The sequence below is a fragment of the Sminthopsis crassicaudata genome, chromosome 4 (assembly GCF_048593235.1).
Source record: "Sminthopsis crassicaudata isolate SCR6 chromosome 4, ASM4859323v1, whole genome shotgun sequence".
Lineage (NCBI taxonomy): Eukaryota > Metazoa > Chordata > Mammalia > Dasyuromorphia > Dasyuridae > Sminthopsis > Sminthopsis crassicaudata.
In genome coordinates, this window is record NC_133620.1 from 296,544,914 (window position 1) to 296,559,167 (window position 14,254).

General features: G+C 40.7%; 1 protein-coding gene across 1 annotated transcript in view; it reads left to right on the top strand.

The window, feature by feature from the left end:
* Positions 1-14,254, top strand: part of LOC141566784 (dynein axonemal heavy chain 2) — a 117,936-nt gene that overhangs the window by 70,350 nt on the left and 33,332 nt on the right. The window contains exons 33-51 of the mRNA XM_074311828.1: positions 494-674; positions 1,569-1,696; positions 2,032-2,184; positions 3,765-3,890; positions 4,110-4,328; positions 4,871-4,988; positions 5,170-5,306; positions 5,513-5,650; positions 5,749-5,907; positions 8,910-9,062; positions 9,322-9,413; positions 9,681-9,879; positions 10,154-10,378; positions 11,111-11,215; positions 11,823-12,011; positions 12,494-12,579; positions 13,140-13,270; positions 13,405-13,554; positions 14,015-14,182. Coding sequence (XP_074167929.1) covers positions 494-674; positions 1,569-1,696; positions 2,032-2,184; positions 3,765-3,890; positions 4,110-4,328; positions 4,871-4,988; positions 5,170-5,306; positions 5,513-5,650; positions 5,749-5,907; positions 8,910-9,062; positions 9,322-9,413; positions 9,681-9,879; positions 10,154-10,378; positions 11,111-11,215; positions 11,823-12,011; positions 12,494-12,579; positions 13,140-13,270; positions 13,405-13,554; positions 14,015-14,182 — 2,857 coding nt within the window. The remainder of the gene's footprint in view (positions 1-493; positions 675-1,568; positions 1,697-2,031; positions 2,185-3,764; positions 3,891-4,109; positions 4,329-4,870; positions 4,989-5,169; positions 5,307-5,512; positions 5,651-5,748; positions 5,908-8,909; positions 9,063-9,321; positions 9,414-9,680; positions 9,880-10,153; positions 10,379-11,110; positions 11,216-11,822; positions 12,012-12,493; positions 12,580-13,139; positions 13,271-13,404; positions 13,555-14,014; positions 14,183-14,254) is intronic.

The window sequence follows — 14,254 nt, forward strand, 5'->3', positions numbered from 1 at the left end:
TCAGACAAAGATGAGTAGTTTAACTGTTTTGCCTTGTTTGGTCCTAAGGTCCACATTCTGTGTTCTGTCCTACTCATTATTCAAAGACTTGCAATCCTTCTTTCCTTAAAGAATTCCCCTTAGCCTTATTCCTTTACCCTCAGAAATTCTTTTGTTATGTCATCTGCCCCAGAAAATATCTATATTTCCAGCATTAGAGTTGTCCAGTGTTGAGATTCTCACTCAGAAAAGTTTTATCCTTAAAGACCCTGGGTTCAGGCATCCCTATCTACTAAGGTATTGCTTTGGGAATACTTTAAACCAGGGAAGGTTTTGTCCCACCCCTGGTTACCTTTTAATTTTTTTTTCTCTCTCTCCCTCTTCTTTTTTAGGCTCTTCTTCCTAGTATAGGACATCTGTTCTTGGGCTTAATTCTTTTTCCTCCACTAAGATTTCTTTGTTTGGGGGGACTATTAAATTTCCTAATCCACCTTATTTCTGTCCTTTCCTACAGACAGGAGCTTGGGGATGCTTTGATGAGTTTAATCGAATAAACATAGAGGTGCTCTCTGTGGTAGCTCAGCAGATCCTCTCCATTCTTTCGGCTTTGGCAGCAGGTCTCACTCGATTCCTCTTTGAAGGTTTTGAAATCAATCTCGTCTGGTCCTGTGGGATCTTCATTACTATGAATCCTGGTGAGAGGGGAAATCAATCTGGTCCTGTGGGATCTTCATTACTATGAATTATGGTAGAGGGAGGTTAGGAATAGCACAGGCTTCCCTTAGAAGATTTAGCGATAGAGAGGAGGTAGGATTGCCCCCCCAAAAAGTTCAAGGACCTGGACAAAGCACCCATCTTTGAGCACATTTTCCCTACCCCTCATATATTTATATCCAGGTGAAATCAGTTTAAAGAGATGTTAAATGCATTCTTGGAGGAGAAAACATGCAATCTGATGGAAAAGGGGAATAGGTTCATTTTGCTTTGGTAGTAATGAAGAGTTTGTTAACAATTAAATATATACACATACTCATATTCATGTGTATGTGTATGTACATATATGTGCATGTACACACATATATATTCTCATGTTTTTTGTATGTACATATATGTGCATGTACACACATATATATTCTCATGTTTTTAGTATAAACTAAGAAACCACAGCTTCCACCAAGTCATAACCTAGCTTTAAGGCCCTGCAGCAGTATAGGGTCCCTCAAAACACAGGGCCCATCAAATGTGTACTCTAGGGATAGTCCTTGAAAAAGATCCTGGGAAAGAAAAAAATAGGAAAGCATTTAGGGATCAGAAGAGATAAATAGTTGGGATTGAAGTATATTTGGACTGTAGACAGAGATGAAAAATGGGTAATTGGGCTAGGATTATGAAATAAAGGCTTGGGGTTAAGATTAAAGTGAGGGATCACAGACAGTAGTGGAGGAAGAAGGGACAGAAATCATATTAAGAACAAAAGACAGATGGAAATGGAATCAGGGATGAGCCAGAGAAGGAAATAAAATTTGGGTGGTTATAATGTTAGGATTGGGGTAAGAGATGAGGCTGGATTGGGACCTACTCTGTTTCAGGTTATGCTGGTCGGACAGAGCTTCCTGACAACTTGAAGTCCATGTTCCGCCCTATATCCATGGTGGTCCCTGATTCCACTCTTATTGCAGAGATAATTCTATTTGGGGAAGGTTTTGGCAACTGCAAGGTATCTCTCTATTAACAGCACCCTTGACCTTGTAGTCTTGTGGTTGTGCCCTCCCCTTCAACTCTCATTCCATGGCAGCACCATTCCATAGGACAACTTGGTTTTGTGATCATCCCATCCCATGATGTTTGGGGGCATCAGATCACTATATGCACTTGGAACAAAGAGGACAACCTTACTCCCTAGGGGTACCAGGAGTGTTTAACAGGTCTGGCCTGGCCCCTCCTTTTATTATTCTGCCAACAAGTTACTCTTCAAGTTACTCTTCTGTTAAAGGTCTATGTCTCCCCATCCCTACCTCATCTTTTGGCTATCTCTCTTGCCTCCCCACCCAGATACTGGCTAAGAAAGTATACACACTTTACTCACTGGCTGTGCAGCAGCTTTCCAAGCAGGACCACTATGACTTTGGCCTTCGAGCCCTGACCTCTCTCTTACGATTTGCTGGCAAGAAGCGTCGACTGCAACCTGATCTGGCTGATGAAGAGGTAAGCCCAATGTGCAGACAGTTCTTAAGTCTTATGTTACTTAAAGTGTTTGTGACTTCCTCACTGCAGTATTACTCATTTTGTCCCTCTCCATTAAGAGATGCTCCATTGCCGTTGGCCTTTGGTCCCTTGTCTTCTACTTTCTTATTGCCCTAACAACCTTAACTTGGCTTTTACTCAATCTCTGTGATGTTCCCTGAATCCATACTCTTTACAGAGATCACCCTGAACTTTAGATAGCAATATTGAGGTTGGGAAGGGATCCCAAAAGGTGAGGATCACAGACCAGTGTCGTGAAGTATCTCAAAAACTTTGCAGACTTGAACCCATCAAGTCAAGAGGCAAAGCTTATTGCAATTATAACTCCAATTTAAGCAGTCTAAATTCCTTTTTAAAATTTTTTGAAATTAATTTTATAATTATAACATTTTTTGACAGTACATATGCATAGGTAATTTTTTACAACATTATCCCTTTTACTCCTTCTGTTCCGAATTTTCCCCTTCTTCCCTCCACCCCCTCCACCCCAGATGGCAGGCATTCCCATACATATTAAATATGTTATAGTATATCCTAGATACAATATATGTGTGCAGAACCGAATTTTTTTTTGTTGTTGTTGGTGTTGTAAAGGAAGAATTGGATTCGGAAGGTAAAAATAACCTGGGAAGAAAAACAAAAAAACAAACAAACAAACAAACAAAAAATGCAAACATTTTACACTCATTTCCCAGTGTTCCTTCTCTGGGTGTAGCTGTTTCTATCCATTGATCAACTAGAACTGGATTAATCTTCTCTATGTTGAAGATATCCACTTCCATCAGAATATATCTTCATACAGTATCATTGTTGAAGTGTATAATGATCTCCTAGTTTTGCTCATTTCACTCAGCATCAGTTCATGCAAGTCTCTCCAAGCCTCTCTGTATTCATCCTGTTGGTCATTTCTTACAGAACAATGATATTCCATAACATTCATCTACCACAATTTACCCAGCCATTCTCCAATTGATGTACGTCTATTCATTTTCCAGTTTCTAGCCACTACAAAAAGGGCTGCCACAAACATTTTGGCACATACAGGTCCCTTTCCCTTCCTTAGTATTTCCTTGGTCTATAATCCCAGTAAGCAGTCTAAATTCCAAGAGAATTTAGCAAAGAAACAAAAGCAAAGAGACATATACTAATTCTCCATGTTTAGATATGCTAATTTTATGGCCTAAGAGACTACAAGGAATAGTCTCAAGAATTTGGTTATCCAACAGACAGTAATGTTTGTAAGGCCAGAAGACTTGAAATCATTGACAAATTATTAGAACAATAGTCTCAGCATCACTAATATATCTTCCCTAAAGTCTAAGGGAAGAAATATTGTTATGTTCCTGTAATCATTAACTGTAGAACAGAGAGCCTCAGGATCATAGATTTCAAAGCACTGACTTATCATTAGAACAGAAGCACCCTAAAGTCAGGGGACCTTAAAATTATTGCTGTCTCCCCTAGAAGCTATATTATATCATCAGGATTTAGTGAGGTCTCAAATTTTTGCTTTCTAAGATCCATTTGCTCTTTTCTTCTAGGTGTTACTGCTTTCCATGAGGGACATGAACATTGCCAAGCTAACCTCAGTAGATGTACCATTGTTTAATGCAATTGTTCAGGACCTTTTCCCCAATATTGAGCTTCCTGTCATTGACTATGGCAAGGTATTTCTCCTTACACTTTCCTGGGTATGACTGGCTCTGCCCCACACTGGCCCACCAAGCCCCCCACTTTCGCCATACTCACCAGTACAACTACTAGAGGAAAATTCTTTCCCGATGTTAATAGCCTCATTATGTCTCTAAATATGGTGGCCTAAGTTTCAGTGGGTCTGTCATGATTAATAGCTCTGATTTCACACATATCCCATTGTTTTTCCTCAGCTTCGTGAGACAATTGAGCATGAACTTCAGGAGATGGGGCTACAGAACACACCATTCACCATGACCAAGGTTATTCAATTGTATGAAACCAAGAATTCACGTCACTCTTCTATGATTGTGGGCTGCACAAGCAGTGCCAAGACAGTTACCTGGCGTGTTCTGCAAGCAGCCCTGTCTGCTCTCTGCCGAGCTGGAGAGCCCAACTTCAACAATGTTAAGGTATGAAATTGGAAGAGTTGGGACCAAGGGCTAATATCTTAGGTAACAGGAAGACAATGCAACCTCAAAGAAGGCAAATACAGAAGGAAGTAGTTATGCATGGGTCTCAGCATGGGAAACAAGGTCTATGTAAGGAGAACTAAGGCCTAGGAATTAGGATGCCTGGGGATTGTTAATAAACTTGAATAAAAGTCAATAAATTCCTACTCTGCGTTAGGCCCTGTGGTAAGCAGAGGGAATACAAAGACAGGCAAAACACAATATTCTCAAGAGTTCACAGTATAGTAGAGGAGAGAATATGCAAACAATGATGTACAAATAAGCTATATATAGGATAAGATGGAAATAAGAGAGAGAAGAAAGCACCATATTTGAGAGATTGGGACAGGCTATCTTGTAGAGATTAGAATTTTAGTTAATATCTCCATCCAAGAGATGGAAACAATATGTTTAATAGGTAAGCTGAAAATGAAAGAGTATCTGAAAAAATCTTCACTACTTAAATGAACTCTTATTTTTCCCCAACTCCTCCTGATTTTTAGGATTTTCCTTTGAATCCTAAGGCAGTATCTCTAGGAGAGTTATATGGTGAATATGACCTCAACACTAATGAGTGGACAGATGGTGTCTTGTCCAGTGTAATGCGGACTGCCTGTGCTGGTAATTGAAGAACATGGGAGCTGAGTACTTTGGTCTCTAGAAGGCAGTGGTTTGGGGGCTTCCTACCTAGGTCAGGGAACAGATTGGAGGGGGAATGCTTGAAGCCAGGGAAGCATATGTTTGTGTCCTTGAAGGGAGTGAATGCTAAATGAAAGACTCCCATCTTCTCTCCCATACCAAGATGAAAAGCCAGATGAGAAGTGGATCCTTTTTGATGGTCCTGTGGATACATTATGGATTGAGAGCATGAACTCTGTCATGGACGACAACAAAGTGCTGACCCTTATCAATGGAGAGCGTATCTCCATGCCTGAGCAGGTATTTGGATAGAGTAAGATGTTTTGGGATGCCAAAGAATAGAACTTACTTAGAAATAAGCAGGAACTTGAAGGTAGAATCTGTGGATCCCAAGAGACAAAGGCTTAGACTTAGAGGCAGGATATTTAGATTTTAAAATAAAATACATTGAGCCCTGATATTAGAAACAGGAAGTAGAGTATTATGATGATTTGTTACATCCTTAGGTGTCCCTGCTGTTTGAAGTGGAGAACTTGGCTGTGGCTTCTCCAGCCACTGTATCTCGCTGTGGGATGGTGTACACTGATTACAACGACCTGGGATGGAAACCTTATGTTCAGTCCTGGCTAGAGAAAAGACCAAAGGTATGGAAAAAACTGAGGCAAAGAAAGAAGGGGGGGTGGAAAAGGCCACATGAAAAAAAGCAACATCAGAATCTCTTAATTATTTCCTCCAATTCTAGGGTGAAGTAGAGCCACTTCAACGGATGTTTGACAAATTTGTCAACAAAATGCTAACCTTTAAAAAGGAGAACTGCCAAGAATTGGTTGCTGTCCCTGAATACAGTGGCATCATTTCCCTTTGCAAACTCTTCTCAGCCCTAGCCACCCCAGAGAATGGGGTAAGAAGACAGATTACTCTATCTACCATGCCCACACTAGTAAGGATTTGTTAAGGAAAGCCTTGGGTGGGAACAAGAGTTTGGAGCCTAATTTGGAAAAGAAGGGAGAGTACTTTGGTAGAGAGAGGAGGAAAAGGCATTTGTGGTGAAAAAGAATGGCTTTTACAAAAAGAGAAAGACATGAATGAACAAGTCATATATGGAGAAGAGTGAAGAGATTAGTTTGGCTGGAGTAATGAAATCAGGAAATGGAAAATGTTAAAAGGTTAGTCTGTAATGGGAGACGAGGAAGCCAGACTAAGGAATTTATTGTGAATGTTGTTGGGGATCTGGCACTTGTCAAGACCACCTGAGATGGCCTCCGTTCAGTGCATGCGCAGACATGAGGCTGTTAGGATGGCCTCATCCCTATGGAGGATGCAAGAGACTGCATTCCAGGAGATCTGTGTGGACTGGAGCATGCCTAGGCGTTTTGTACTGGTCTGCCACCTAGTTGGAGGAGCTCTGTTTCCACTGGTGGTGTAGCCACAGCTTCTTGCATCTTCAAAATGGACTGAGTTGAATTAGTACCAGCTGGGGTTTTTGCTGCATTCAAGTTTGAGACATTGAGGTGACTCCTTTACTCAAAGTTATAGTAATACCATGTGGTTAGGGTAAAGTATCTTATAGCTTCCTTTCTCCTCCCTAGCAAGGCCGAATGGCCCCACAAAAAGGGTACTTATCAGCCATTTTGAAGATGTTGACAATTATAGCTATACAACCAGTAAAAATAGTTCTTCTCAACCACATAGTAGGTCAACAGAAAATGTCTTCACATGCTCTAGTCCTCATGATTCTCCCACATGCCTTCCACAAGGATGGTATCATCTAAGCAAATAATATCTGCACAGGTGCCAGACAGATGCTATTTCACATAATCTGAGCATGCACCAGACCCTCATTACACTAGGATCTATGGTCCCCATCTGCCTCTCTTCATATATTTTTCTATTCCTCCCCTTCTCCAGTCTCTACAAGAGATATTTTGGATGTTCTTACATTTTATGTTGTTTTGTTAGCACATTTCACATGGTTTCTTGAGTTAGATCCTTAGTGATAGCTGTTATCTCCTTTCATGTCAAACATTCCCCAATGGGTATTGTCAATTTATACATACACAGTTCTCTTGGCCCTAAGGCTAGGTTAGCAAGGTGTTCGCAGGTACTCTTTCTCAAAGAATTCTTAGAGCCCTTCTAAATCTGATGACCAGCTTTCTCAGTGGATTTCCCATTAGTCCTCACCATTATAGCCACAAGGGTTTACTTCCTATTTGCATTGTGTGAAAAAGTTCCATCCATACTCTCCAGAAGCTCTTTCTCCTTGCTTCCTCTCCTTGGTGTTAGTGAGTCGGTAAGCATTTATTAAGCACCTACTATGTTCTAGCACAGTGCTAAGTGCTAAGTATACACAGAAAGGCACAAAAAGGCCCTGTCTTCAAAGAGGTCACAGTCTATAATGTGGAAGAAAACAAGTAAATATTTACAAACAAGCTATACATGGGATAAATAGAAAATAATTAAAACAAATAAGAGGGATTGAAAAAGACTTCTTGTTGAAGGTAGGATTTTAGTTAAGACTTAAAGGAAGTCAGGGAAGCTGGGGACAGAGATATAGAACATTCCAGGCTTGGAGAAGAGCTAAGAGATAAAATGTTTTGTTGTGAAACAAAAAGAAAGCCAGTCATCTGGATTAAAGAGTAGATATGTTAGAGTGTAAAGTGTAAGAAGACTGGAAAAGTGGGGAATGATAGGGTGATAGATTATGAAGGACTTTAAATGCCGAACAGAAGATCTATTTGATCTTGGAGGTAATTGTGAGCCATTGCTCACAAGTCCAAGTCTGAAGTGATGAGGATGACATCAGGGTAGCAACAGTATCAAAGGAAAGAGGAGTTATATTTGAGAGATGTTGCAAAGGCTGTTCCAATCTACAATTGACAAGATTTAGCAGAAGATTGGATGTGGGAGTATGATTTTCTCCAACCCTATGCCCCCACCTTTCCAATATACATCCAGGTCACTTGTTTGGAAGGCAATGCTCATAACTATGCCATAGATGAGCCTATAGATACTTTGGGTAATGAGGAGTCATTAGAGCTTTCTGATTAGGGGAGTGAATGTATTTTAGCAGGTGAATAAAATTTCAAGCAAAATGAAATCTAAGATTGCAGATAGATTATAGATAAATATTCTCCATTCTGCCTAATGTTTTCTCTTATATATCCCCTGAATAATTTCATTTGTCTGGCTGGTTAGCTTAAATATATATGCATGCCTACATAGATATAAGTACTATCTACATGTATATACATATATATGCATAATCTACATATCCCTTGTCTGGCTGGTAACCTAAAAGACTAAATTGAGAGTTTTAATCTTGTCATCTTTAGTCCCTTGACCATTGACTATTCCTCCAATCCTGCCTAGTTAGCTATCTCACAGATCTTGAGTGAGAATGTGTTCACCTTTTTTGGCAAATCATATAAACACTATTCTAGTAGCTGAGTGGTTTAGTTTTAAGATATCTTGGAGACTTGTTAGCTAGTGACCACTCTAATCCTCTGTTTCATCATTTATAAAATAGAGATATTACTATTTGCACTTCTTTCTTTACAAGATTGTTGTGAAGGTTCACTTTGTGAACCTTAAAATAACATATAAACGTGGATTGTATTATTATGGATTAAAAGCATCCTATCTACATACAAAGGATATAGTTTATTCGTTGAACAGTATATTAGACAGGGGACTCAGCACCAAGATTTTGGTATTAGAGCATCTTCTCAGATGCAAAAGAAGTATTAGATTCATCAGTCTAGAATTCACACCCATTTAGTTTTACAAAAAGAACCTACAAAGAAAGAAATCTCTATATCTTTGTGACATATTCTTTTAGAGCTTATTAGTTAGACAAGTCCCCTAATATACCCCATATCTTTAACACCATTTGCTTCCTCCTAGGTGAACCCAGCTGATATTGAAAACTATAGCAACATGGTGGAGATGAACTTTATATTCAGTCTTATTTGGTCAGTGTGTGCATCTGTGGATGAGGAAAGCCGCAAGAAGATAGACAGTTTCCTCAGGGAGATTGAGGGATCCTTTCCCAACAAGGTCCATAAATCCAAGGCCTCAAATGTCCTATTTTAAAATATTCAGTTCTCCCTTCTCTGCACCCCATACAACTCCCTTACATAGGCCCTACTTATAAGACTGCTTGAGAAGCAAATGTGTGACCTCCCAGTACCTAACTTTTACCTCTCTTTTTCTTTGATCCCGTAGTCTTTAAATTAGAATATAAGCCCTAAAATTAAACATGGGAAAGCTGGGGAAAAGGTTTTAGACCTGAAGATAATCTTTTCTTGGTTTCTAGGACACAGTATATGAGTACTTTGTGGACCCCAAATTGAAGAATTGGATGTCATTTGAGGAAAAGTTGCCCAAGAGCTGGCGGTATCCCCCAAAGTAAGGGCAGGCTGTGGGATAGGGTGGGAAGAGCAAGGGCCTTGAAAGAAAGTGTGTTGACTAAAAGCAAAGAGAAGAGTGGTGATTCTAAGACAAGGAGGCACATCTTGAGATAGTAAATGGGCTATCTAGAGTGAAGACTTAATCCTGGGACTCTACTTGGGGATGAACTTAGTGGTGTTGGGGCTAAGCCTAGAAATGAGTGAAACAAAGTGAGGTAAAAAGGGAAATGGAATCAAAGTCTCCAACTAATTCCTTCTTTTCCAGTGCCCCCTTCTATAAGATCATGGTGCCCACTGTGGACACTATCCGATACAACTACTTAGTGAGTGCCCTCGTAGCCAGCCAAAACCCGATCCTGTTAGTTGGTCCAGTGGGCACAGGCAAGACATCCATTGCTCAAAGTGTCCTGCAGGCCCTGCCCACCAACCAGTGGGCTGTGCTCACTGTCAACATGTCTGCTCAGGTTAGTAGAAAACCCAGGCAGCCAGCTCATTCCAATGTAATTCAACAGACACTGTTTGCTTAATATGTTAGTGCCATTCTACCAGATATTGGGAATACAGGGCAGTCACTGTCCTCAAACCCAAAGTCTAAGAACTCATGTTAGAATGAGATAAATGCATAGGAAAGGTCCTTGAGATCTCCAGGGTCTTATTTTCTTCAGAGACTTAGGCCCATTAGTCCTTGGATCTCCACTACCCCAATGCCTTAGCTTTTTCCTTTATTTGGCCCCCAAGACCACATCCAACAATGTGCAGAGCATCATTGAAAGCCGTGTGGAGAAGCGAACAAAGGGAGTATATGTGCCATTTGGAGGCAAGAGCATGATCACTTTCATGGATGACCTGAACATGCCAGCCAAGGACACATTTGGCTCTCAGCCACCCTTGGAACTATTGCGCCTCTGGATTGACTATGGCTTCTGGTATGACCGGGGAAAACAGACCATTAAGCATATCAAAGTAAGTATCAAACCTCCTACTCTCTTCCATTTCTCCAATTTCTGCTCCATCTGCTCCAACTCTACTGTTTAGCTCTCATACCTGACTGTCCTTGCCTCAGGATATCTCTTTCTAGGATCTAAGTATCTTCCCCTTAAGCTATTAATTCTCTCTTCTCAGAAACCAAGGAATAATAATGTTCAGCTCCTCTCTTCCCAGTTCTTTTACTATGTTTCTTAAATCATCCTTCTCTTAGAATTATCTCCACCATTCCTGCCAATATCCAAGAGTCCTTTATCTTTGACTCGTCTTTTGCTCTGTTGGCTACTTCCTATCGCCCAGGTGGTCAACTCAAGGAAACAGACAGGATTATCCATTTGCTAACTAAACAAGAATGGACTTTCTCTTCAAAAGCCCAGGCATCTTACTTTCTGTTCCTCCTTTTCTCCCATAGTATTGATACTCAACTTCCTTTTTTTTTCTCTGACACAACATAAGAAAATTGGCTTCATCCCAGTTCTCTGGCATCTAGCTTCAAATATTTATATAATAGCTCCCCTTTCTTCTTTTTATTCTCCCATCATATTCTATTATTCTTTCATATTCCTGGTCTGTCTCTTCTTGTCCCTCCCTGACTTCTTCCCTTAACCACCCTTCCCCCTACCTTTTCTTTCTTCTCTTCTCCTTTCTTCCTTCTCCTGTTCCCAAAGTCTCTCTCACACTCTCCCTCTGCTTTCATCTTTCTTATACCAGGACATGTTCCTGATGGCTGCCATGGGACCTCCAGGAGGAGGAAGGACAGTCATCTCCTCGAGGCTTCAGAGTAGATTCCATCTCATCAACATGACTTTCCCCACAGTGAGGGAGTTTTTGGAGTCTTGGGGTGAAGGAGGGGAAGGGAACAGACCTGAGGTGGGGGAGATAAAGGGGAAGTGCTAAACCATCACAGCCTTTAGGGAAGAACTATCAGGAGAAGAGTCTTTAGCTTTGTTTTTAGTAGAGAATGAAAAACAGACCAAAAAGTAACTGAAAAATCTGGGAAGAGTTGCATTCTAGGACTTACAGTCTATGAGGATTTGGATTGTTGTCTTTTAGTCTGTAGCCCTAAAGCTATAAGAGTTTCCTGGTGGGAACTATTGGGATTTGTAGTCCCAGGAGGAAGGTCTCATTGAACTACCTGTCAGCACCAGGTTCAGAAATAAAGAGTTTGAAGGGATTCTAGAAGCCATTTAGTTTTACCCCATCATTTTGAGTGATATGGCTAAGGTTGCCAGGTAACATGTAGCAGATTTAGCTTTTGAAACCAGGTTTCCTGATTCCAGATCCAAAACTAAGGAAATCCACTATCTTATGATGAGATGTGGGATCCTAGGAATACTGGGTAAAGTAGGAAACAGGAAGACTGGGAACAAGAAGACCAGACAGTTGGGGAAAGGATAATCCAAGGGATCAATAATGTCTTTAGGAATCCCAGATTCTCCGTATCTTTGGTACCATGATCAACCAGAAGCTTCAGGACTTTGAAGAAGAGGTAAAGCCCATTGGAAATGTGGTGACTGCAGCCACCTTAGACATTTATAACACTGTGGTTCAACGTTTCCTTCCCACACCTGCCAAGATTCATTACCTCTTCAACCTTCGAGACATTTCTAAGGTGAAAATTAGCCTATCCCTCTTAAAATGTGACAAAATTGTCAACTTATAGAGCTCAAGCAGTGGGAGATTGTAGTACCTAGCTTTTGTGGGTTCTGTATGGCCCACAAAATAGACGTTCCTCCATCCCTGTACTATGAGCAGCTATAAGCATATTTGTAAAAATTCTTTGCAAATCTTAAACCCACTCCTGTCTATATTATGTTTCAATTCCCAATTGACTGTTTTTGAGACAGCTAGGTAGTGTAATACATTGAATATTAGTCCACAGGTCAGGAACACCTGATTTTAAATCTGGTCTCAGGTCAAATCACTTAATCTCTGTCTGTTCTCAACTGTAAAATGGGGATAACAGCAACTACCTACTAGGGTTATTCTAAGGATCAGATGAAATAATATGTTAAAAGTGCTTAGCGCAATGCCTGGCACATAGCAAGCATTTAATAAATGTTTGATCTATGTAATTCCCCATCTCACCAATAGGTATTCCAGGGCATGCTTAGAGCCAACAAGGCCTTCCATGATACCAAGACCAGCATCACCCGACTTTGGATCCATGAATGTTTCAGGTGAGATGCCCCACACCTAAACTCAGCCCAAGTCTTTTTCATCTCTAGCCCTGGTCCCCAATCCTAGCCTTATTCTTTCTATCACATCCTCTGTATCTTTCTCTAAATTCCTATTTCCTCATATCTTTACAACTTTATTCCTTTACCCATCCCTACTCTGTCACTATATCTTACTGTTCCCAGGTCTTGTTCTACCTTCCCTTGCTTTTATGCTATTGCACAGGACATCCTCAGGGCTTGAAATAGAACCCCTCTCCTATCTCTATCCTTTCCTTCAAGACTCAGGTCAGCTGCTTTTTTGAAACCTCCCCTGATCCTCCCTAGTTAGAGGTAATGCCTCTTTATATCTCTTAAGCTACAGAGTCTTTTCCATGCACTTTATTTCTAACTTAATTTTATAGTTATTTGTGTATATTTCATCTCTCCCTAAAAGATTCTAAACTCTTTGAGATATTTTTTAGCTTTTGTATTCCCAGCACCTAGCATAGTATCCTACAATTTAACTATCCCCCATTTCTATCTTATTCTTAACCCTCCATATTCTGACCCCTCCCCAATAGAGTGTTCTCTGACCGGCTGGTAGATGCGACAGACTCTGAAGCCTTTGTAATCATCCTGAATGAAAAACTTGGAAGTTTCTTTGACCTTGCTTTTCATAACCTTTGTCCTAACAAGCGCCCACCCATCTTTGGTGAGTTTGGAGTCTGTGGGTGCTGGAATTTTGAGAGGTTACAGTTGAAGACTAGATTCTTCAGTCTTAGAGTAGTAGCTGATGGGAGGGAAAAGGAAGACCAGGTATTGCAATTCTGCTTTCCCTTTGCTTAGGGGATTTCATGAGGGAGCCCAAAGTATATGAAGACTTGGTTGACTTGACATTACTAAAGACAGCCATGGAAACTGCATTGGCTGAGTACAACTTGTCTCCTGGTGTTGTGCAAATACAGCTGGTGCTGTTCCGTGAGGCTATTGAACACAGTGAGCTTTCCCTTTTCCATCTTCTTCAATGTAGGGGAAGGGGCTTTTATTCTTCTCATCCCCCTAACTACAGTTCATGAAACTTTCATATTTTTCCTGGCCATTGCTCTAGGGGTAGAAGTTAATTTTTTCATTGGAAGTAGGACCTGGTGAATATGGTAAACTTCTTTGTTGGTCAATAAAAGCATTTTTAGAAATGCTAAGAACTAGATGAGGAGACAACAATGGGGATTCGGGTCTCTGAAAATTCTACACATAGTTTTATCATATCTGGAGGATGGGTCCTTTCAGATTTGAACAAGACACCTTCTTTGCCCTGAGAGCTTATGGTCTTGCCTTAAGTCATTTGGTGGTCTTTACAACAGATTCAGACACCCCCCTTTCTAGGATAAAACACTGATAATTTAAGTTGTTGAATGTGTGGTCCTGCAATGTAGAATCTCTTTCAATATCGTCATAGTCACTCGGATAGTGCGAGTCATTGGACAGCCTCGAGGTAACATGCTATTGGTGGGAATTGGAGGCAGTGGACGCCAGAGCCTTGCCCGTTTGGCATCCTCCATCTGCGAGTATATTACCTTCCAGATTGAAGTTACCAAGCATTACCGAAAGCAGGAATTCCGAGATGGTGAGGCTTATGAGGCGTTGTTGTAGGAATAAGAAAAACCTCAGACTTGAGAGCCAGTTGCTTGGTTTTTTG